At 33.7% G+C, this 25454-nt stretch overlaps 1 protein-coding gene across 1 annotated transcript; it reads left to right on the top strand.

Moving 5' to 3' along the window:
* The first annotated feature begins 4857 nt into the window (after window positions 1-4857).
* Window positions 4858-16671, top strand: LOC148951975 (uncharacterized). Its single transcript, XM_089089455.1, has 4 exons — window positions 4858-4984; window positions 9438-9633; window positions 14684-14837; window positions 16522-16671. The coding sequence occupies exons 1-4, from the start codon at window positions 4897-4899 to the stop codon at window positions 16615-16617; spliced, it is 534 nt and encodes a 177-aa protein (XP_088945581.1). The 5' UTR covers window positions 4858-4896; the 3' UTR covers window positions 16618-16671.
* The last annotated feature ends 8783 nt before the right edge of the window (window positions 16672-25454 follow it).

Genomic DNA, 25454 nt, shown 5'->3' with positions numbered 1-25454 from the left:
ACATTATTAATTATTCAATGATATTTCCTTTTGTTATTTGGTGATAATTGTTACTGCTCTGTCCTAAAGTCTGGGAAGCTTTTGCCCTCTTATTTATTTGGTTTAGGTTTACAATGACTGGACTGTATTCCTTTTATGGTTGTTTTTATATTACTTTATGACTCTAATATGTTTCAAAATGGAGGGCTCGGTCAAGTTCACCTGTTGTGTGTATGTTTAATTTATATTTTACCCCCTAGGTACGTGTTTTTACTATACTAGTGCTTGTTTGTGGTTCTTTGTCCGGGGCTAAGCCACCCCCCCTGAAATTTGAATTTAATAGTAAAACTTTTTTTTTTTTATTTTTTTTTTTTGGGGGGAAATAAAAGAATGAAAGTGTACTCACATGGAAAATTGACGAATCCATTATTTTCAAAGTTAATAATATGTAGTGTACTATAAACAATGTGTTAAAACATAATGAAAATTGGAATGCAGTGTATGAACATTTTATAGGGTTTTTGCTTCAGTACATTATACCTCGCCAAGTTTTTTAAACAACCAACTAATCAACTTACCATATGGACTAACCGCCGCTCTCTCTAACCGAGTGACCCCAAAAAAAATGAGTGTCACATTAGAAACCCGTCTGGTACGCAATCACTGGTGAAAGTACTAGATAGCTTACTGCGAGTTACGATCGCAATGGATGATACTTGTTATCAGAAAAATGTCAATTGCCAAAAAAAAGAAAAAAACAAACAATCATACTCTCAGAACGTGTTTGACCACTTTATAGGCAAAGGATTAACAGCTTTTTAAAATGTGCACTTGGAGCTGAAGTGCAATTCCTTGTAGGCGTGAATGTACGCTTGAAAAGCACGGTTCAATAGCACGGTTCAAAAGCACGATTCAAATCTTATACAAGCTTACTACTCTTCTCAAGCGTCGTGTGTCCCTTATTATTGCAATTTTTACAGCAAGCGTCTTTCTCGGTGCAATTTTCTGTAACGTGGCTAGGTTTACTACATTTTCGACTTGACTGGAGTGACTGTTTGCGATTATTTTTACTATGATCCTGTGCAAGGAAATTAGTTCTTTGTTGAGGCTCTGTTTTATAGGACTTAGGGGAAAGAACCTTGCCATACAAAAAAACTTTTCTTTTCAATTTTTCTTGACAAGCAATGAGCACCGAGCGACTGGGTATAAGGTTACCATCATTTTTCAAACTGAGTCTTGTGGCTGTTGTTGGTTGGATGGGATAACCCAAAGAATCAATCAGTTCAGCTGTAAATTCCTCTATTGGCATACCGGTTTTAACACCATAAACCCCGTATTTATACGATTTTTCTACTTCTTTTGAAGTGGCAAAGATTTTGGAACCCTCTACGATTAATTCCTTGGACCTTGAAAGGACTGAATCCGCGGCCTTGTGAGAGGTAAAATAAAGATATAGGCTTTTTAATATCCATTAACCGATCTCTAGTAAAGGGTTGACCGCTGGTTCTCTTGATGGTCACAATGTAATAGTATGGCTGATCTAAAAAAAAAAAAAAAAAAAAAAATACAAAATTCCACATTTTTGCAGATAGGCGCTTGAAACCTCTACAGTAGGTTCTCTAATATGCTAAATCTGATGGGGTGATTTTCAATAAGATTCTATGACCTTTAGGGGTTCCCTTTCTTTTTTTTCGAAAATCAAGCAAGTTTTCTCAGGCTCGTAGCCTTTGATAGATAAGATTAAATTTAATGAAACTTATATATTTGGAGTCAGTAAAATAAGCCGATTCTTTTGATATATATTTCCCCCTTTTTCAAAAAAGTGGGAAAACCCCTAAAGGTCATAGAATCTTAATAAAAATCACCACATCAGATTCAGCATATCAGAGAACCTACTATAGAGGTTTCAAGCTCCTATCTGCAAAAATGTGGAATTTTGTATTTTTTTTTTATCAGAAGAGAGATCAAGGATGCGTGTTCATTTTTTTCCCCGGGGTCATTCTATTGACGCAGTGGTCCTAGAATATGGGGAGAGGGCTCACTCGAACGTAAATTGAAAGTTCTAGTGTCCTTTCTACGTGACCAAAAAGATTGGAGGGCAAGTAGACCTCTCCCACGCCCCTTTTTTCTCAAAATCGTCCGATCAAAATTTCAAGATGGCCATTTGGTTCAGCATAGTTGAAAAGCCCAATCTCTATGTCTTTGGATATAACATGACCCCCACAGCTCCTGGGGAAAGGTCTCTAAGTTATAAAATTTGCCGATTGCTTATGTATAGTATTTTTTATTGGGAAGTATACATGCATTTTTCAGGTGGGGGGGGGCAAATATTCTGCTGGTGGGATTTTCCACGGGGAGAATTTTCCATGGGGAGGGAAGTTTCCACGGGGTGAATTTTTCAGGAAAAATTTTACACTGGGGGAATTTGCCAAGATTCCTATACAAAATTCTTCCTATGTCTTGTTTTGTCATTGGCGACTCAATTTCACGCGTGGATATATCAAGGATAAATGTCCCGGGTAAATTTTTATCACGATTGAATTGTCTAGAGGATATATGCGTGGGGAGGAGGGATACTTGCGTGGAGGTGGAGCCATATTCCCTGGCATTATTTAAAAAACGACCAGAAATTAAATTAAAAAAAAAGAATATGCCAAAAAATTGTAGTTATCAAACTTTGAAAGCAGTGAAAGTTATCTTTTTTTTCAGAATTGCATAAAATGATTCATTTTACTTGTAAATAGAAAGTTTATCATCCTTTCATCCTAGGGTATAACTAACATAAATAGTAATATTTGTGGGTTGGGGCAATTGCGGGTGGGGCACTCGCAATTGGGTCAAGGTCTAAATCTATGATATAGATTTGATACATTAATAAACATATATTGTTGTCAGATGTCAAATAATCGTCCCATTGTTTGTATTTGAGTCTCTTAACTAAAATGGCTGCTGACCACTGTGTTAGGTGAATGCCGTGAACTTGAGTGCTTCTTCTCTTCTGAATGAGAAGACATATGGTTTCAGCCTGCACAGGGGTGGATCCAGGATTTTTTAGGGGGGGGCAAAATTGGTTGATCCCAAATTTTTTTTTAGGGGGGGGGGCAAAATAGGTTGATCCGATAAACTTGGGTTATGAGCAGGTTTAATTAACGCAAAGTTGAGTTTGCGTTAGTTAAACGGAGGAATACGGAGGAAAACGATCACGGAGGAAAACGATTCTCTGACACGTTTCACAGTTGACCTTCGAAAATCCGTGCAAGTTTTGGAAATCTTTGTCCCTTTTTAAAGACGCTGCTGGAAATGAACTGTTTCCATACTTGCCTAAGTTCTTTCTGACTCTCTGCAGCTTGCCCCATTCAAGTGCTGGAGCAGAGAGGCAGTTCTCGATTTTGTCTGTCATAAAAACCAACAAATCGGAATAAGCTAAATATCTCTACTGTTTCGGCCCTTATGAAAACAAACCAACTTGTCCTCAGGTCGTCAAGTGGAGTCCATGACAGGGTGATCCCCAGCGATTTGACTCGGACTACCAAGAAATGGAAACAGGTGGATCGCTTGAGTCAGAATTCGACGCTAGTCGATGCTTTAAATTCGGATGAGGACGAGGACGGGTAAAGCCTTTTAAGTGCGACTTTTTTAATTATGACTACATGTTTTTCTTTTTACTATTACATTTGTATGATTTATCTGACCTGAAGACTTCTGACAAAATATTATTTTTTAAACTAATTATTGTATGTTATATAAGTTTTCTTTTTCTTGGCAGCCCTAGTCCAATTTGAGGTGTACTTTTTAACTTACATAATTTTACAACTAAACCGGTAGCCGATTACGTCGTTTCCGTTTTGAAGTGACATAAATTAAATTGGTTTTTGATTCCCTAGAATACCAACGACAAAGAATCCAGAAAAATGTTAGTTAAAAAAAAAAAAATTAATTGCTTTAAAATCTGCCAGACATCTTTGTAAGCAGCTTATCCCGAATTTAAGGACCAGCCCAATTAGTGTTTTAAAACTGGCAAATTTCCTACTAAAAATTTAAAATTGAAGGGTTTAGATTTCAAACCTAAAAACGGAAACTGTGGGACAAATTTCAAAAGCCGTCACTTTCAAACACACCTCAGATTCTTAGCACTTCATAGCCTGAATTGCTTCGTGATGAGCTGTAGCTGTTTGTCTTCGTTGATTGGTTTTTACTTTTTCAATATATCTGAATTTTATGACCTAAAGAATATTGATGATTTTAAAGCCGGGCTTCACCAGCAGAATTTCCAGAATCCAAGATTCCAGACTATTGTTTGACGTCTTGCATACACTGCATCTGGAATATGAAGCCTATCCAGTAGTACATCCAAATAACTAAAAAAGGATTTTTGAACTTATATGTTTCCAGAATTTTCAATCATACTATGAAAACGAAAGAAAAAAGAAAAAGAAAAAAAGAAGAAAAAAAGAAAAAAGATTGTGAAAATCGTATTGATTATCCTCCTATAGTAAAAATCGATGCTTGATGGTGGGCGTGCGGCGTAGCGCCAAGAGCAAAATTTTTTTTCAGCATTTAGTAAAAAAAGATACGATCTAGTAAATTTTTTCTCTCCGATTTAGTAAATTCTCCCAGGTCAGGGTGGCAACCCTGGCCTCCTACTTATCGGAATAATTTCCCAGTCTGAAAAATTACCTTGTTGCCAAGAGATTTACCGTATGTTTAACCAAAAAAATAGAATCTTTATCTTGTCAGTAATTAATTTTCCAATGTTCCAAAGTTTACATCCTTGACCATGATATTGAAATTTACTTGCAAATTTCCAGAAGTTCAAGGTTTGTTTGATAAGAAATTGGCTTTGAATTCTGATAGTTTAAAAAGGTTTGAAGTTTGTGATTCCTCAGTCTAGCTTTCAGGAATTGGAAAGAATCAAAGATGAAATATTTGACTTTATTCGTTCTAGCATTCGTGGCATTTGCTGATGCTAGATACATGGCAAAAATTGGAACGTTGGTGGATTGTGGTAAAACCTTATTTAACTTGCTTAATACCGAAACATTCTACATATGATCTATGGGTCGTCAGGGCAAACATTTTATGTTATTGTAAAATTTTATAATATTATATTATAATATTATTTTATACTATTAATATTATGTAATATTATGTAATATTATGATGTTATAGTAAAATATTATAGTAAAGGGTTCATTATTAAAGCGGATCAGTATGTTGACATTTCCAGAATAGGGCTATAGATACTCAAGTATAGCTGAAAGCCTATTTTTATATTGATTTGTGAACTGAATTCAAACTGATGTAAAAACCTCCTAATACTTTGGTTTGATACTTCAACAGTTGCTGAAGGACTCTAAAAGTATTTTTAACAACAATAAACTAAATCCAAATCTCAATGTTTCTTGTGCTCAGCTCTTTGCTGCAAGTTATTGTGATTCTAATATGTAAAATGTCCTAATTCTCTTAAAAAATTTTAGCCAAAAACTTGGGTTCAATTTTAGCTACAGGTACCTTATATTTCATAATTTTCTTTTACTTTAGTGACTTTATTCCTGAACCGTCCTTTATTCCGGTTATTCCTGAACTGTCACTTTTTGACAGCGCATTGGACGACGCTGCGCCTCCTGATTAAAGGTCTTTTGGTTAAACCCTGCGTTTCGAAAGGAAGTTCATAAATTTACATCTTTTATCCCTGATAAACATACAAGGATCTGACAAGGCTATATCCAGTCTATCCTGATAAGAATATACTGGGTAAAAAAGGTTGGACTGTCCCGTTGTTGTGAGATGGTTTGGGGTTTGTGCTCTTTCATAAGTTGCCTGCTTGTATGGCCTCATAGTGCTATCAGGGTGGACCTTTCATGAGTTTTCCTTGCCAAAACTACGACTGCTAACAGCACTGAAGGGTGACCTTGAAGAGTGATACCCCTCAAGGAAATTATAGCTTAGCAAGCGACACATCATTTATACTGGATTCTGATGAATGGATAGTTCTTCTGTGTTTTGCCTGTTTTGGTGAGTTTTTTCTGGACTGAAAAGCCTCTTCCTTTCTAAGTTTTCTGCTATGGGCTGCCTCCCCGTAGTAGAATGATATTTGTAGGCATGGATATATAGTGAGTCGGAGGTAATAGGCTTAAGAATGTCGGTCCAGGATTTCGAATCTTGTTGATAGAAGAGCATTGGTAAGAGTGGAAAACCATGGTGTGATCAAGAAGGGCCCAGGATTGCACAAACCCTCCATTCAATCAGTGGTCTCAGGGACTTCCTGCTGTCCGGTTCTAATCCGGCTTAAGCGCTTCGTGTAGACTTGAGAAGATATACCCGTCCCCGTCCTGCAGTGGTTCTGGGTAGTCCCAGATGTCGGGCCGAAATAAAATTCGGTTGTGACGGGCGCAATTATGCTCGCCGTCAATTGATCGGTGCTTGTTCTATTATTTGAATTTTTGATTGTTTTTTAAAAGCTTCGAAAACTGAATTGGTATCAGTTCTTTTCGGAATTCCTTCTAAGCAAGAGTTCTTGGGGTCCACAATTCCTTTTCATCTTCGGTACCACGACCAAGCCTCGGACAAAATAAGAATGATACATCAATACTATTTTCTCTCTAACATTCTTTAAATCCAAATGATCGACAGAGAGACCTTAAACTGCCTGAAAATTGAATTAATATAACAAAATGGGGGATTTAGAATTTTGTTTAATTTAAATTTTATAACCTAAATTAAGATAAATTTATTTGCACCATATATGGTACAAAAAACCTCAAGGGGATCTGATGTATATATCTTACTCTCTTCTGTATTACCTGGTCTTGCAACTTAGATTCTACTTCTTTGACTACCCTATACCTATTTTGCAATTTTCCTGATGTCTCTTCCCTTCATTATAATACACAGGAAAAACAATGTTTATGTCCACTTAACCGTTATTTTTCCTTCCATAGCAATGCAGTGAAAACTAAAGGTGAAGGTAAAGTGTGCGGCATTGGATTTTACATTTCCTACCAGCGGTGCTGATTTCCGTTTCATGCCCATTCAGGCAGGAAATGCAGTGGAGTGCAGTCATATTTGGTTTCTCAAACCCTTCCTCTTAACCTTCACTAGATTTCTCCAGGTACCAATTTAGAGCTGGCTTGACTCTGGCTAAGCATACATAATCACGCCACTGACTCCCATTCCAAAGAAAATAACCAGCGACGTCAGGATTTGAACCCCTGTCCTCAGGCACAAAGGATTTTAAATCTAGCCTGATAATTTTGGAGCGAATTAGGCAGAAAGTTAGGAAATAGCTAATTGGATCGGCACCTCTGAAAAGCAATATGAATATCGTTCTAGTTTTAGAGGTCACATTGCCACATTAGGCTAAATTTTCCTCTAAACATTAAGTTGCACAGTCCACAAAAAATGAAAGACGGTTATCCTCTATCACATTATTGAACGCAAGTCTTAGGAAAGTTGGGATAGTCAGTGGATTTCCTTTCTTTGGGGAAGGGGTTCCGGAAACTCTAAATTTGTAGTTTTATGGCCAAATTCTCGTAAGAGGTTCTTCCTATCAATATGGAGATATGATATAACTTCTAGTATCTCTTCAGTTGGAGGAATATATTTAAACTATGCATGTGATTAGGCTGTAAAATGGAATTATTCCCACCGATTATTATAAAGTATTTTCATAGTGAAGCAAAAGATTATATTTACATGATACTATTGGGCGGCTTTTATGTAAATCTGTTTATTTTGATAAGATCCTATTTAGTTAGTACTTTCACCTGCTTCAATGCTGGAACTTGAAAGGCATTTCTAAACATTACAATCAAGTTTCGCTCTACAACTCCTCAAATCTGAATTATATTTCTCCGCCCTTCCCCCTCTTAAACTAAATTGCTTTGGAAATTTATCTAAATTTAAATCAATATTTTCAATGTAAAAAATCACTGATCCACTCCCCCGCTCGTTAAAATTGTACAATTTAATGACTAAATTATCAACCCACACCAAAAACGTACCCTCAAAATCAGGTCAGCCGGGATGAAGTGGCTGATTTTCTGTCGACATGCAGGCAGAAAACACTTCCAAGGACTTCCATTAAAATAAAAAACTTTTTGAGAGGCAAAAACTGTCACCCCATCTCTCCGACCCCAATTAAGAATTTAGGTCTCTAGAACGGCTTGAATTCTGCCAACGTGGTATGTCAACGGGGTCGGTCCGGATGCTACCCTCATCGAGAGAATTAAATGGATCTCCAAATGTTGCGCGATAAACATGTAAATGGCCAACGTAATAACACGAGTCGTAAAACGTAAACTCAGGCATGTGCTGAGGAATTTTCTACAGGCAGAATTTTCCATGGGGAGGGAACTTCCGGGGGGTGAACTTCTAAGAGAGATTTTGCACTGGGAGAATTTGCCAGAATTCCCTTTCGAAATTCTTTTTTTTGTCTTACTTTCTCATTGCTGATTTTCACCGGGATAAATTTTCACCGGGATTGTTTTTTTTTAGGGGATGTTTCCGTGGAGGGGGAGTCAGATCTCTTGGTTTTATTTAAAAAACGATCATAAGTTACATAAAAACAACTTTTCTCAACTGAAAGTAAGGGGCAAAATTCAAACTTAAAACGAACAAAAATTACTACATATATGAGGGGGTTTCCCTCCTGCATACCTCGATCTTGACACTTAAGTTTGACCTTTTGTCCCAGTTCTTCAAGAACGACTCCTGAAAAATAAGGGTCAATTAATTAGAACAATAAAAAGCTTTCTTAAAAATACAAGAAAAAAACTTTAGCGTGAAGAACAAGGTATTGAGGAGGGGGCAACCCAGCCTAGTATACGTTATAATTTCTCTTCGTTTCAAGATTTAATGTTGCTCCTTACTTCCAGTTGAAAAAACTTTTTTTTTATGTAATAGCCAATAAGGCTAGCTTCCTTGCCACTGCAAGAGTTCCAATTAACCTATGGGGCATACTATACCTTGTACCATGTTGGTATACCAAATACTGTGTTGATGATAGATAATTTACTGTATCTACAAACTTGTAACAGTCTATATTTTTGGAGTTTTCCTTCCTTATGTGAAATAAGCCTGTACCAGAATGCTGTCTATTCCTGATTCTAGCAACCTGGGTGATAAACATTTGCCCAAAGCCAAAGTACCCTCCAATGATTTGACAAATGTGACAAACATTAATTTTTATATAATCTTGCCGAACCCCATGAAAAATTATCGACTCTTATCTACCCTCCCCCCCCCCAAAAAAAAAAATAAAAAAAATAAATACAAACACTGAAAATTATGAAATTAATGCATATGGTCTAATCTAAATAAATAATACAGTTTAGTCAGAATACGATAGATTTGTCACGGTGCACATAATCATCTCATGCCCCTAACATCATTAAGGCTATCGATTCATGTCTCCACCCTAATTTCTCTGAACTGAAACCTCTATGCTTTATTTTTAGGTGGCACCTCTGCAAATGTGACAGGCCAATTTTACACGGATCCTATTCGAGTCCCAGGCGAAGGGTTTGGAGCTTTTGATTTCGTGTTATCGCAGAACTTGCCAATGGACCTTGTCTTAGAGAAAAACGCCTGGAAAATAGAAACAGGAGAAGAAATTCCTTGCCTTGGACTGGCTGGTGGCTTCATGGGATCATGGTTAGTATTTATAGTTTTTAAAATGATAATTTCTTCTTTTTTTCAAGTTTTAACGGAACTTAAAAATAATTGAAAGTTCTTTGTTTTTGGATATATGCAAACTATTGTATTCTTTTTCTAAACAATAATGGGATAATCACTATAATATTCAAATTCATATATACTTGTCTGCAAGGGCTGATAGATATAATGTGAGAAGATGATGTATAACATAATTTTTTAAAAAGAAAATAAATCCTAGTATCTCAAAAAGCAGATATAATACGGGAAAGAAAATTTGTGTAAGTGTTTTGAGTTAAAAAAAAAGAGGGGGGGAAGAAATATAAATGTCATTCGTAACCAATTGTGTGACAGACTGTATCTTAAACTGTCAATATTTCATGCAAAATGTCTGTACCACCATGTCTGTACCTATTTCCTTTGGGGAAAATTTGTAAGAGAAAAACAACACAATCGTGACCTATAGCTTCTTAATCTAAGCTTTGCATGCACTAGATTCCCTAAGAGCGCTGGGCAATATCGGATTGCTGCTGATAATTGTTTCCCCACCTTTTCGTTTCCCAGCTATTTTTTACGTCAAACTTAGATTCTTTTTTGTGGCTCTCGACAAATTAAGATCGTTGAATCTAACCCTCGTCCTTTTTACCTTAGTCCTTAACAAAACCACTTTAGGGCTAATATGCCTTCCCAAGCCCCTATGCTTTCCCAAGGCCAGAACAAAATTTGCCCTTTTCTGAAAAAATATAAATGTTTTTACTTTTATAATTTTAATAAATCAAATAATATTAACATTTTGATTACTAAATATCACTATATGTATATTAAACTGACAATGCACATTCATTTGTATTTTTTCTGTAAAGTACAAATTTTTTTCTTGCCTTTGGAAGGTATAGGGGTTTTGCACCCAACTTATGTTAATTTCTGCTAATTTTGAGTTTGACTCGGTTATTTATTGTAATTTCTGTTCGTTTTGAGTTTCATTTATTTATCGATGCTGATTTTTGGTAGTTTCACGCTTGGTAGATTATTAGATTTTATTTTTGCTCATTTTTTGTTTAATGGAGTTCTTTACTTTTCTTTGAAGCACTTATTTTGTGGAAAAAGTTTTTTTTTAATTAATTTCTGTTCGTTTTATATTGACATAGTCTTTTCAGGGAAAAAGAAAATAATACTTTAAATATTTTCGTTTTTTAAGACTTTATAGTTTGGCCTGCTAATAGTATGCTGGAGAAAAATTTTCAGCAATTTTTAACAACATACATCCTTTTCAAAATCTGGACACAAATAGTACTGTTTAATTTAGTTTCATACCTCCTCTAGTTGACCTGAAATGGAAAACTTGATAACATTCGCAAAAAAATCTGTTTACTTTCTTTGATAACTTGGATATTTATACGCTATTTTGATTTGGTTAAATTTTAAGAGCAGAAGTAGCCCCGAAAGTTTGAACATAATACCCTCAGTCGTTCTTGGGATACTGCTGAAATGCCTTATTGGGAATTAGCATTATCACTGTGCATTTTGATAAGGCAACATTTAGTTTTTAAATATATTGGACAAATGAGAGGGTGGGCGTGGGAGCGTGGGTGTTGGAGTGGAAGGGGAATTAGCTGCCCTCCAGCACTTTCGACTATTAAAAAGAGTATCAGCCCTTTCTATTTTCAATCGAATGAGCCCTTTTCGAAGTTCCCCGACAACTCTTTCGATACGAAGTGCCCTGGTCTAAACAACAAAAACAAAAAAAATAATACATTATACCCACATCTTTACTATAAAAATCTCAAGCCTTCCTATCACTTTTGACTATTAAAAAGGGCACTAGGCCTTTTGATTTCCAATCGAATGAGCCCTTTTGGAAATGACTGCGCTTTCTATAAACACCTTATATGCCCCCAGGGCATAAATTACTACTCTTACCCTAAGGTCTGTTAGGGTGTTTGTCATCCCTTAAGACTAAATTTCCAGAACTTTCAACTACGTTAAATAAAATGGCTATCTCAAAATTTTGATTGGATGTGTTTGGGGAAATGGTGGGCGTGAGAGGGGCGGTGGTCGCTCTCCAATCACTTTCAATTATTAAAAATGACCCTAGCCCTTTCAATTTCCAATTAAATGAGCCCCTTTGAAGTTTTTACGACAAAACTTTAAATTAAAATCTCATAATCCCCCAGGGCATAACCCTTGCTCTGAGTGATGGGGGGAGTGTTTCATTCTCAAAGACCTAATTTCCAGAACTTTCTACTACGTTGAACAAAATGGCTATCCGACAATTTTGATTGTATGTGTTTGGGCAAATGATGGGCGTGAGAGGGGGTTTAGTTACCCTCAAATCACTTTCGACTATTACAAAGGGCACTAGCCCTCTCAATTTCCAATTGAATGAGCCCCTTTTGAAGTTTTACGACAACTCTATCTATAAAAACCTTATATGCCCCCATGGCTATCACTTAACTTTGATTGAATCTTTTCGGGGAAAGGGTGGGCGTAAGAGGGGGGTTAATCACTCTCCACTCACTTTCGACTATTAAAAAGGGCAATTTCAATTTCCAATCAAATGAGCCCTTTTTGCAATATCTATAACAGCTTTCTATAGAAACTTTATATGCCCCCAGGGCATAACTTACAACCCTTGCACTGAGGGCTCTGAAGGGTTTATCATCCAAAAAAACCTAATTTCAAGAATTTTCAACTACGTTGAACAAAATCAATGTCTCAAAATTTTGATTGGATGTGTTTGGGAAAATGGTGGGCTTGAATGAGCCCTTTTGAAGTTTCTACGACAACGCTTTCAATATAAACTTTATATGCCCCCAGGGCATAACTTACAACCCTTGCCCTGATGGCTGTGGGGGGAGGGGTTTCCATCCTTAAAAACCTAATTTCCAAAACTTACAACTACGTTGAATAAAATGGCTATCCAAAAATTTTGATTGGATGTGTTTTGGGAAAAGGTGGACGTAAGAGGGGGGCTATTTGCCCTCAAATCACTTTCGACTATTAAAAAGGGTACTAGCCCTTTGAATTTCAAATCAAATGAGGCCTTCTAAAGTTTCCACGACCAAGATTTTATTAAAAACCTTTTATGCCCCAAGGCATAACTTATAACCCTTGCCCTGAGGGTTGTGGGGGAGTGTCCTCCTCAAAAACATATTCTCTATCTGAAAATCAACTACGCTGAACAAAATGACTATCTCAAAATTTGTATTGGATGTGTTTGGGGTAATGATAAGCGGGGGGGGGGGGGCTAGTTCCCTCCAATCACTTTCGACTATTAAAGAGGGCACTAGTCCTTTGAATTTCCAATCAAATGAGTTTTTTTGAGGTTTCTGCGACAACGCCTGCTATAAAAACTTTATATGCCCCCAGGGCATAACTTAAAACCCTTGCCCTGAGGTTTGTGGGGGAGTGTCCTCCTCAAAAACGTATTTTCTATCTGAAAATCAACTACGCTGAACAAAATGGCTATCTAAAAATTTTGATCGGATGTGTTTGGGGGAATGATGGTCCGGGGGGGGGATAGTTTCCCTCCAATCACTTTCGACTATTAAAAAGGGCACTAGCCACTTGAATTTCCAATTGAATGAGCCTGTTTTGTAGTTACTACGACAACACCTTCTATAAAAACCTTTTATGACTCCAGGGCATAACTTAAAACTCTTGCCCTGAGGGTTGTGGGGGAGTGTCCTCCTCAAAAATATGTTTTCTATGTGGAAATCAACTACACTTAACAAAGTGGCTATCTCAACATTTTTCTTGGATGTGTTGGTTTTAAGGAGGGGCGTGGGAGGGGGGCTTGTTGCCCACTAATCCCCGTTGACTTTCAAATAGGGCCCTAAAATTTTCAATTTCCATACGAATGAGTCCCTATTGAAGTTTCTATTACGAACCCTTCCGTATGAAGTTGCCAGCTTTAAAGGGAAAAAATAATAAATGATACATTGTGTCAACATCGTTCTTATATACCCTCAGGGCATAACTTAAAACCTTTGCCCCGAGGGTTGTGGGGGAGTGTCCTCCTCGAAAACATATTTTTTATTTGGAAATCAACTACGCTGAACAAAATGGCTATCTTAAAATTTTGATTTTTTGTGTTTGGGGGAATGACGGGCGGGGGGGGGGGGGGCTAGTTGCCCTCCAATCACTTCCGTCTATTAAAAAGGCCACTAACCACTCCAATTTCCAATCTAATTAGCCCTTTTCGAAGTTTCTACGACAACTTCTTACGAAGTGCCCGGGTATGGAGGAGAAAAAAAAAATAATAATACATCTTGCCCACATCATTCTTTACTTAGGCAGCGGTATCGAGCAGTGAGTCGACGATTGATATGTTATCCCTTTACGTGTTACATGGCAAAGCAATAATAACTATATATTTGACAAAAGGTTGGTCCTTAAAAAACTAATTTCAATATTTTGGGAAATCAGAGCAAACGAAGTCTTGATAATTGGTTAATGTTTTACTGAAGATTCAGTCTCTTAAATTTTGTCTAATTTTTTATCTTGATAGCATTAATCAAAACTTAAAGTCGTTTAGAGGAAAAAGGGTTGACCACATTAATCCAAACGCTGGACATTTATTACAATATGTCTCTGTTTCGACCTTCCCCAAGTACCATATTAGAAAGAAATTAACCTATATTAGACAACCTGTTAATTTTTTTATGTTCTGAGTTAAAGTTATCAAGAAACTGTTTAAGACAGTCGTAATTACGAAATTAGGAATACATCTAATCCAGCTTTATACGATCAAATTATGAAGTTACTTGGTTTCCTTTCGGGTACCCCTAGGCCCCTATGTCGGGCACTTGAAGCGACGAATAACTAAATATAGTAGCAGAGTGGGTGCTATATTTTTTCCTACACTTAATCCATAGTATACAAAGTTTATTCCCAGCCTTAAGATTCTTCTGAGTACAATCTTCCGTGGGTAAAATCTTCATAGAGCGGTTAAAATTTATTAAGGTAGGTATTTGTTCCGTCATTATCTTACAGTGTATTTCTTGGTAAAATGATGAGCCTCAACGATTTATATATATATTTTTTGTAGCACGATCAAATTGTGCGAGTCTCTTGATCAAATTCCTGATTTCTTTTGTCCATTCTTTCCCGAAAATCTTCCATGCAACTGCCCGTTTTTAGCAACATCAGGCACTGTGCAGCTCAACTTGACCTTTTCAGAGGAATACATTATGTATGGCCCGGTAAGTAGAGATACTGTATTTATTTGTAAACCAGTTATCATTGCGACTTATTATCTGTTGATTTTGGGTTTTATTTTGTTTTAGAATTATACAAAAACTGTAAGTCACACTTTCAATATTCACCAGATTTTTCTAAATTAAGAAGCTTCACGAAGTTTAAAGCCGATCAAAAGGAAGTGGAAAGTATTGACCTCAGGTGCCAAAACGAGCCAAATTTGTAGCTATTCATTTTTTATCGATAGCCATTTAATATAAAAGAATTTTTTTTGCTATAAATGGTAAATTTCCATTCTATAGAGGCAATTCACTCTTTGCTCAATTTAAGGGCAAAGTCATTTTTCTAAGTGAAAGTATATTCTACTGTTTGAATCAGAGGAAATATTGAAGTTATTTTTTCTAACAGATTAAATTTACAATAGATACTAGGATAAGGAAATAATCTCAATTTATTTGCAAAGGCCCGGAAAACCATTCAGCCTCTGCCGGTTAACCTGGGCTCTGACATCAGTTTAATTTCACTTGATAATACTAAATTTTTATGTGAATTTTCTGTAAAAAATCATGGTCGATATTTTAGTAGTATTTCAGTTATTTCTCAGACAGATTATACCTCCACTAAGAAATAATATCTCGCTACAAGTAAATTATCCCTCAGAAAGTCCCAGACCAATTTTTTTTTAGCATCTATTATTTAAGCTAGGATCTCACAGGAGTTTAATCTCCCTTCAAGAACCAGATTTCAAGAGTTCCCAATGAAAAAACGGTTCTTCGCAACGTCGATGATTTGGTTCACTTCTATTTCGATTAGGAGTGGAAAAATTTCAGTTCCCTGTCAGGTATAAATGTGTTTAAAAGTATTAACAGCTTGTTGTTTTAGCTCCAGATTACTTTTAAGTAAAATTAAGGACATGGTTCGTTCTTTACTATAGTATCACAAATAAAAATTAATGTATTATTACAGATTATTATAATAATACTCATACATATTTACAAAGAATTATAATAGCACATGTATATCAAGATGATAATAATTATATAATTATAAAAAGGACATATTAATATTAAAATTACTGTAGATTATAACAATGATTAACAATTAAAAATCACTCAATAGCCATTGATCAATGAATCAATTAATCAGCAATTATATTCATCTTAAAATAGTCTTACCAAATTTATGAAGCTTTTTTTAAATTCATAACAACATGCCTTTCTGTTTAATATTCTGATGCTTTTAAGTAGACGCACCTCGGAAAGCGGACGCCGCTTTCTTACGCCGCTTTCTGATAAAATTTACCTTAATGCATCAGAACTGGGCTTTAACCCAAGTAGGTCCTTCACTTTTCCAAGAATAATGTAATTTTTGACACTTATCGTAGAAATAGAAAATTGAAGTAGGTAATTTGTATATTTCAGCAGGTCATTATTTTTTTAATTTAGTGTCATCAGGTGTTTAAAATTTTTTCTTTAATTTTTCACAAGAACAAATTCAGTTGCGTCCATGTCAAATATAATTTCTCCCAGGGCGGTGATGGGTTGTCTCAGAGAATAACATTTTTTCAACTGGATTTTCTCTTAAATATTGTTGTGATTATAATTAATATTTTTTTACTTGTACGAATGTTTATATTTGACTTACGCCATAGCAATCAAACTTTATTCATTTTGATCTTTTTAATTCTAGGGAGACTATGAACAGCAACTACGTTTGATTTCGGAAGCAAATCCAGAAGAAAATCTAGCCTGCGTTGACATCAAATACACTTTGATTAATGCCTAAATATTATTATATGTAAATTGTGTTAGAAGCTACAAAAAAATTATTTGCCATTAACTAATTGATTAATTTATTAGCTAAATTCTACATTTGTTTGAATAACTCATGTGGAAAACGAAGGAAATATTGACCTTGTTGTTCAATTTAGATATTTTACATCCTTATTCCCCTCCCCGATTAGGAGGGACAGTTTAGAGTGCATTGTGCGCTTCCTTTTGGAGGGGTGCCCTTTTGAAGGATAATTGTCATTCTTTAAACATTACTGTTCGAATATTAAATTTGTATTTGAAAATGAGGATTGAAGGAGGGAGTTTTAGCCTTCTTCACATTTAAAAAAGATTTGGATGAAACAGTTCGTAGTAACGAACTGTAAATGGAAAGTAATTGTTTCAGTAGAAATCAAAACTCTAAAAATCGAAGCTTTGACTAAAACATATGTAACAACAAAAGTTATCAGTTATGCTGTTTCTAAATACGTAAAATGTATGAATTTTAAAGCTACTCTTCAAAATCTATTAGCCAATAAAAATCTTGTGTGACGTTAGAAATAGGAATCAAAACTCAAGCGAAAAGAAATCCTGCTCTTGATGGCAATTATGTGAGGAATACAAAATACTTGAGAGCCCTAATAGTCAGAGCGCCAGATTCTGTATCAGTAGTTACCTTGTGCACAGTTTCAGGGGTACATGAAAATATACATTGAAATTGCTGTTGTTTTCAGGGGTACATGAAAAAATACAATGAATTGCGCAAGAAAAACCCATGGTCAAAAGTGTATACAGTATGAACGGTACATTGGAATTACACAAGAACCCTACAAGAATATGCTCAAAAGTGTAATAGATTTCAAGCGTACATTCACCCCTACGAAAATACATGAAAAAATACATTGAATTGCGCAACAAACTCACGCGTGAATACTCTAAAAGTTGGCACACTATAATGGGTGTTATGAAACTAAGGTTGAGGTTTTTTAAACTTGGCAATGTATAATGTAGTCAAGCATGTTTTGAGAGTTTGGTCGTAATAATATAATTTAAAGCAGGTTTTTTTCTGTTTTTGTTGTCGATTGCACAATGAATGTACGTCATGAATTCACGTGTACATTCTTAAAAAAAAGACTGGTGTGATATAAAGTAGTCAGACATGTTTTGGGAGCACACACGAAATTATGGAAATGCTTTTACAATCGGAAATGTTTGATTAACATTTGCAAAAACGGGGTAATGGGATTTGCAAATTGGAGGAGATGGGGTGATTGTCTACTGTATAATACACAAGTGATGTTTTTGAGAGTATTGTCAATTTAAAAGTTTAGAAATAAAAAAAATTTAACAAGAAATGGCTGAAAAGTGTTTTGAGGGAGATAGGGTGCAGGGAGGGTTGAGTTGCACGACGGTTCAGTTAAAGGCGGTAAATTTACAAGGGGGTATAGTTAAATGCGGTCGAGTTGCACGAGGGTTCAGTAGCACGAGGGTTCAGTAGCACGGAGGTTCAGTTGTACGGGGTTTCGGTTATACAGGGGTTCAGTTACACGGGGTTTTTCTGTTTTTAGAGTTATGGTTACTTTCGGACGAGCTGCACTTTACTTTCACCTTGTTTCCCAAAAACTGTTTAAAATTAGGGTTTTGTTTTTGTAGTTGTTTTCGTTTTTGCTTTATTGTTCGACTTAATAGGAATTCTGAAACAGGATGGTCGTTGAAATTTATTAATTAATAAATATTTTGTTTTTCTTCTAAAGGGCTTAATATTATCAATGTTTTATCTTTTTACGGATAAAATTAAACCAAAGGAAAATTATTTATTTGGAATAAGCGTATAAAGCGAATCATTTTCATGTATCTATAATTATTAAAATTCTCTTTCTTAGAGTTATGGTTACATTCGGACGAGTTGCACTTTACTTTCACCTTGTTTCCCAAAAACTGTTTAAAATTAGGGTTTTTTTTGTAGTTGTTTTCGTTTTTGCTTTATTGTTCGACTTGATAGTAATTCTAAAACTGGATTGTCGGTGAAATTTCTTAATAACTAAATAGTTTGTTTTTCTTATAAAGGGCTTAATATTCTCAAGGTTTTAGATTTTTGACGGATAAAATTAAACCAAAGGAAATTTATGTATTTGGAATCAGCGTATAAAGCCGATCATTTTCATGTATCTATAATTATTAAAATTCTGTTTTTAGAGTTATGGTTACTTTCGGACGAGTTGCACTTTACTTTCACCTTGTTTCCAAAAAACTGTTTAAAATTAGGGTTTTTTTTGTAGTTGTTTTCGTTTTTGCTTTATTGTTCGACTTGATAGGAATTCTGACACTGGATTGTCGTTGAAATTTCTTAATAACTAAAGACTTTGTTTTTCTTCTAAAGGGATTAATATTATCAAGGTTTTAGCTTTTGGCGGATAACATTAAACCCAAGGAAATTTATGTATTTGGAATCAGCGTATAAAGCCAATCATTTTCATGTATCTATAATTATTAAAATTCTGTTTTAAGAGTTATGGTTACTTCTGGACGAGTTGCACTTTACTTTCACCTTGTTTCCCAAAAACTGTTTAAAATTAGGGTTTTTTTGTAGTTTTTTTCGTTTTTGCTTTATTGTTCGACTTGACAGGAATTCTGAAATAGGATGATCGTTGAAATTTCTTAATGACAAAATATTTAGTTTTTCTTCTAAAAGGCTTAATATTCTCAAGCTTTTGGCTTTTGGTAGATAACATTAAACCTAAGGAAACTTATGTATTTGAAATCAGCGTATAAAGCCAATACTTTTCATGTATCTATAACTATTAAAATTCTGTTTTTAGAGTTATGGTTACTTTCGAACGAGTTATACTTTACTTTCACCTTGTTTCCCAAAAACTGTTTAAAATTAGGGTTTTGTTTTTGTAGTTGTTTTCGTTTTTGCTTTATTGTTCGACTTGATAGGAATTCTGACACCGGATGGTCGTTGAAATTTCTTAATAACTAAAGATTTTGTTTTTCTTCTAAAGGGCTTAATATTCTCAAGGTTTTATCTTTTGGCGGATAACATTAAACCTAAGGAAATTTATGTATTTGGAATCAGCGTATAAAGCCAATCATTTTCATGTATCTATAATTATTAAAGTTCTGTTTTTAGAGTTATGGTTACTTTTGGACGAGTTGCACTTTACTTTCACCTTGTTTCCCAACAACTGTTTAAAATTAGGGTTTTTTTTGTAGTTGTTTTCGTTTTTGCTTTATTGTTCGACTTTATAGAAATTCTGAAACTGGATTGTCGTTGAAATTTATTAATAACTAAAGATTTTGTTTTTCTTCTAAATGGCTTAATATTATAAAGGTTTTAGCTTTTGGCGGATAACATTAAACCCAAGGAAATTTATGTATTTGGAATCAGCGTATAAAGCTAATCATTTTCATGTATCTATAATTTTTAAAATTCTCTTTTTAGAGTTATGGTTACTTTCGGACGAGTTGCACTTTACTTTCACCTTGTTTCCCAAAAACTGTTTAAAATTAGTTTTTTTTTGTAGTTGTTTTCGTTTTTGCTTTATAGTTCGACTTGATAGGAATTCTGAAACTGGATGATCGTTGAAATTTCTTAATGACTAAAGATTTTGTTTTTCTTCTAAAAGGCTTAATATTCTCAAGGTTTTAGCTTTTGACGGATAACATTAAACCTAAGGAAATGTATGTATTTGGAATCAGCGTATAAAGCCAATCATTTTCATGAATCTATAATTATTAAAATTCTGTTTTTAGAGATATGGTTACTTTCAGACGAGTGACACTTTAATTTCACCTTGGTTCCAAAAAACTGGTTAAAATTAGGGGTTTTTTTGTAGTTGTTTTCTTTTTTGCTTTATAGTTCGACTTGATAGGAATTCTGAAACTGGATGGTCGTTGAAATTTCCTATTGACTAAAGATTCTGTTTTTCTTCTAAAAGGCTTAATATTCTCAAGGTTTTAGCTTTTGACCGATAACATTAAACCTAAGGAAATTTATGTATTTGGAATCAGCGTATAAAGCTAATCATTTTCATGTATCTATAATTATTAAAATTCTGTTTTTAGAGTTATGGTTACTTTCAGACGAGTTGCACTTTACTTTCACCTTGTTTCCCAAAAACTGTTTAAAATTAGGTTTTTTTTGTAGCTGTTTTCGTTTTTGCTTTATTGTTCGACTTGATAGGAATTCTGAAAGAGGATGGTCGTTGAAATTTCTTAATGACTAAAGATTTTGTTTTTCTTCTAAAAGGCTTAATATTCTCAAGGTTTTACCTTTTGATGGATAACATTAAACCTAAGGAAATTTATGCATTTGGAATCAGCGTATAAAGCCAATCATTTTCATGTATCTATAATTATTAAAATTCTGTGCTTAGAGTTATGGTTACTTTCGGACGAGTTGCACTTTACTTTCACCTTGTTTCCCAAAAACTGTTTAAAATTAGGGTTTTCTTGTAGTTGTTTTTGTTTATGCTTTATTGTTCGACTTGATAGGAATTCTGAAACAGGATGGTCGTTGAAATTTCTTAATGACTAAAAATTTTGTTTTTCTTCTAAAAGGCTTAATATTCTCAAGGTTTTAGCTTTTGATGGATAACATTAAACCTAAGGAAATTTATGTATTTTGAATCAGCGTATAAAGCCAATCATTTTCATGTATCTATAATTATTAAAATTCTGTTTTTAGAGTTATAGTTACTTTCGGACGAGTTGCACTTTACTTTCACCTTGTTTCCCAAAAACTGTTTAAAATTAGGGTTTTTGTTGTAGTTGTTTTCGTTTTTGCTTTATTGTTAGACTTGATAGGAATTCTGAAAAAGGATGGTCGTTTAAATTTCTTAATGACTAAAGATTTTTTTTTTCTTCTAAAAGGTTTAATATTCTCAAGGTTTTAGCTTTTGATGGGTAACATTAAATTTAAGGAAATTTATGTATTTGGAATCAGCGTATAAAGCCAATCATTTTCATGTATCTATAATTATTAAAATTCTGTTTTTAGAGTTATGGTTACTTTCGGACGAGTTGCACTTTTCTTTCACCTTGTTTCCCAAAAACTGTTTAAAATTTGTGTTTTTTTGTAGTTGTTTTTCGTTTTTGATTTTATTGTTCGACTTGATAGGAATTCTGAAACAGGATGGTCGTTGAAATTTCTTATTGACTAAAGATTTTGTTTTTCTTCTAAAAGGTTTAATCCTAAGGAAACATTAAACATAAGGAAATTTATGTATTTGGAATCAGTATACAAAGCAAATTATCGTTATGTATCTATTATTATTAAAATTTTGTTTTTAGAGTTATGGTTACTTTCGGACGAGTTGCACTTTACTTTCACCTTGTTTCCCAAAAACTGTTTAAAATTAGGTTTTTTTTGCAGTTGTTTTCGTTTTTGCTTTATTGTTCGACTTGATAGGAATTCTGAAACTGGATGATCGTTGAATTTTATTAATGACTAAAGATTTTGTTTTTCTTCTAAAAGGCTTAATATTCTCAAGGTTTTAGCTTTTGACGGATAACATTAAACCTAAGGAAATTTATGTATTTGGAATCAGCGTATAAAGCCAATCATTTTCATATATCTATAATTATTAAAATTCTGTTTTTAGAGTTATGGTTACTTTCGGACGAGTTGCACTTTACTTTCACCTTGTTTCCCAAAAACTGTTTAAAATTAGGGTTTTTTTTGTAGTTGTTTTAATTTTGGCTTTACTGTTCTACTTGATAGGAATTCTGAAACAGGATGGTCGTTGAAATTTCTTAATGACGAAAGATTTTGTTTTTTCTTCTAAAAGGCTTAATATTCTCAAGGTTTTAGCTTTTGACGGATAACATTAAACCTAAGGAAATTTATGTATTTGGAATCAGCTTATAAAGACAATCATTTTCATGTATCTATAATTATTAAAATTCTGTTTTTAGAGTTATGGTTACTTTTGGACGAGTTGCACTTTACTTTCACCTTGTTTCCCAAAAACTGTTTAAAAATATGGTTTTTTTGTAGTTGTTTTCGTTTTTTCTTTATTGTTCGACTTGATAGGAATTCTGAAAGAGGATGGTTGTTGAAATTTCTTAATGACTAAAGATTTTGTTTTTCTTCTAAAAGGCTTAATATTCTCAAGATTTTAGCTTTTGACGGATAACATTAAACCTAAGGAAATTTATGTATTTGGAATCAGCGTATAAAGCCAATCATTTTCATGTATCTATAATTAAAAAAAATTCAGTTTTTAGAGTTATGGTTACTTTCGGACGAGTTGCACTTTACTTTCACCTTGTTTCCCAAAAACTGTTTAAAATTAGGGGGTTTTTTTCGTAGTTGTTTTCGTTTATGCTTTATTGTTCGACTTGATAGGAATTCTGAAACAGGATGGTCTTTGAAATTTCTTAATGACTAAAGATTTTGTTTTTCTTCTAAAAGGCTTAATATTCTCAAGGTTTTAGCTTTTGATGGATAACATTAAACCTAAGGAAATTAATGTATTTTGAATCAGCGTATAAAGCCAATCATTTTCATGTATCTATAATTATTAAAATTCTGTTTTTAGAGTTATAGTTACTTTCGGACAAGTTGCACTTTACTTTCACCTTGTTTCCCAAAAACTGTTTAAAATTAGGGTTTTTTTTGTAGTTGTTTTCGTTTTTGCTTTATTGTTCGACTTGATAGGAATTCTGAAACAGGATGGTCGTTGAAATTTCTTAATGACTAAAGATTTTGTTTTTCTTCTAAAAGGTTTAATATTCTCAAGGTTTTAGTTTTTGATGGATAACATTAAACTTAGGGAAATTTATGTATTTGGAATCAGCGTATAAAGCCAATCATTTTCATATATCTATAATTATTAAAATTCTGTTTTTAGAGTTATGGTTACTTTCGGACGAGTTGCACTTTACTTTCACCTTGTTTCCCAAAAACTGTTTAAAATTTGTGTTTTTTTTGTAGTTGTTTTTCGTTTTTGCTTTTATCGTTCGACTTGATAGGAATTCTGAAACAGGATGGTCGTTGAAATTTCTTAATGACTAAAGATTTTGTTTTTCTTCTAAAAGGCTTAATATTCTCAAGGTTTTAGCTTTTGACGGATAACATTAAACCTAAGGAAATTTATGTATTTGGAATCAGCGTATAAAGCCAATCATTTTCATGTATCTATAATTATTAAAATTCAGTTTTTAGAGTTATGGTTACTTTCGGACGAGTTGCACTTTACTTTCACCTTGTTTCCCAAAAACTGTTTAAAATTAGGGTTTTTTTTCGTAGTTGTTTTCGTTTATGCTTTATTGTTTGACTTGATAGGAATTATGAAACAGGATGGTCGTTGAAATTTCTTAATGACTAAAGATTTTGTTTTTCTTCTAAAAGGCTTAATATTCCCAAGGTTTTAGCTTTTGATGGATAACATTAAACCTAAGGATATTTATGTATTTGGAATCAGCATATAAAGCCAATAATTTTCATGTATCTATAATTATTAAAATTCTGTTTTTAGAGTTATAGTTACTTTCGGACGAGTTGCACTTTACTTTCACCTTGTTTCCCAAAAACTGTTTAAAATTAGGGTTTTTTTTATTGTTCGACTTGATAGGAATTCTGAAACAGGATGGTCGTTGAGATTTCTTAATGACTAAGGATTTTATTTTTCTTCTAAAAGGTTTAATATTCTAAAGGTTTTAGCTTTTTATGGATAAAATTAAATTTAAGGAAATTAATGTATTTGGAATCAGCGTATAAAGCCAATCATTTTCATGTATCTATAATTATTAAAATTCTGTTTTTAGAGTTATAGTTACTTTCGGACGAGTTGCACTTTACTTTCACCTTGTTTCCCAAAAACTGTTTAAAATTAGGGTTTTTGTTGTAGTTGTTTTCTTTTTTGCTTTATTGTTCGACTTAATAGGAATTCTGAAACAGGATGGTCGTTAAAATTTATTATTTACTAAATATTTTGTTTTTCTAATAAAAGGTTTAATTTTATAAAGGTTTTATCTTTTGATGGATAATATTAAATTTAATTAAATTTATGTATTTGGAATCAGCGTATAAAGCCAATAATTTTCATGCATCTATAATTATTAAAATTCTGTTTTTAGAGTTATGGTTACTTTCGGACGAGTTGCACTTTTCTTTCACCTTTTTTACCAAAAACTGTTTAAAATTTGTGTTTTTTTGTAGTTGTTTTTCGTTTTTGCTTTTATTGTTCTACTTTTTAGGAATTCTGAAACAGGATGGTCGTTGAAATGTCTTAATTAATAAAGATTTTGTTTTTATTCTAAAAGGCTTAATATTATCAAGGTTTTAGCTTTTGACGAATAACATTAAACCTAAGGAAATTTATGTATTTGGAATCAGTATACAAAGCCAATCATTTTCATGTATCTATAATTATTAAAATTCTGTTTTTAGAGTTATGGTTACTTTCGGACGATTTGCACTTTACTTTCACCTTGTTTCCCGAAAACTGTTTAAAATTAGGTTTTTTTTGCAGGTGTTTTAGTTTTTGCTTTATTGTTCGACTTGATAGGAATTCTTAAACAGGATGATCGTTGATTTTTATTAATGACTAAAGATTTTGTTTTTCTTCTAAAAGGCTTAATATTCTCAAGGTTTTAGCTTTTGACGGATAACATTAAACCTAAGGCAATTTATGTATTTGGAATCAGCGTATAAAGCCAATCATTTTCATGTATCTATAATTATTAAAATTCTGTTTTTAGAGTTATGGTTACTTTCCGACGAGTTGCACTTTACTTTCACCTTGTTTCCCAAAAACTGTTTAAAATTAGGGTTTTTTTTGTAGTTGTTTTCATTTTTGCTTTATTGTTCGACTTGATAGGAATTCTGAAACAGGATGGTCGTTG

The sequence above is a fragment of the Artemia sp. Qi Xiang Cuo genome, chromosome 5 (genome assembly GCF_049724085.1).
Source record: "Artemia sp. Qi Xiang Cuo chromosome 5, ASM4972408v1, whole genome shotgun sequence".
Classification (NCBI taxonomy): Eukaryota; Metazoa; Arthropoda; class Branchiopoda; order Anostraca; family Artemiidae; genus Artemia; species Artemia sp. Qi Xiang Cuo.
The sequence above is the reverse complement of the archived record's forward strand: the minus strand, read 5'-3'. Positions and strand labels throughout refer to the sequence as shown.

What these genes read in the sequence shown, in the direction of transcription:
- LOC148951975 (XM_089089455.1), top strand. Translation starts at nt 4,897, where the DNA reads ATGAAATATTTGACTTTATTCGTTCTAGCATTCGTGGCATTTGCTGAT. An exon ending in GGTGGCTTCATGGGATCATG is followed by an intron (nt 9,634 to 14,683) that starts GTTAGTATTTAT and finishes TATTTTTTGTAG; the next exon opens with CACGATCAAATTGTGCGAGT. An exon ending in AATACATTATGTATGGCCCG is followed by an intron (nt 14,838 to 16,521) that starts GTAAGTAGAGAT and finishes TTTTAATTCTAG; the next exon opens with GGAGACTATGAACAGCAACT.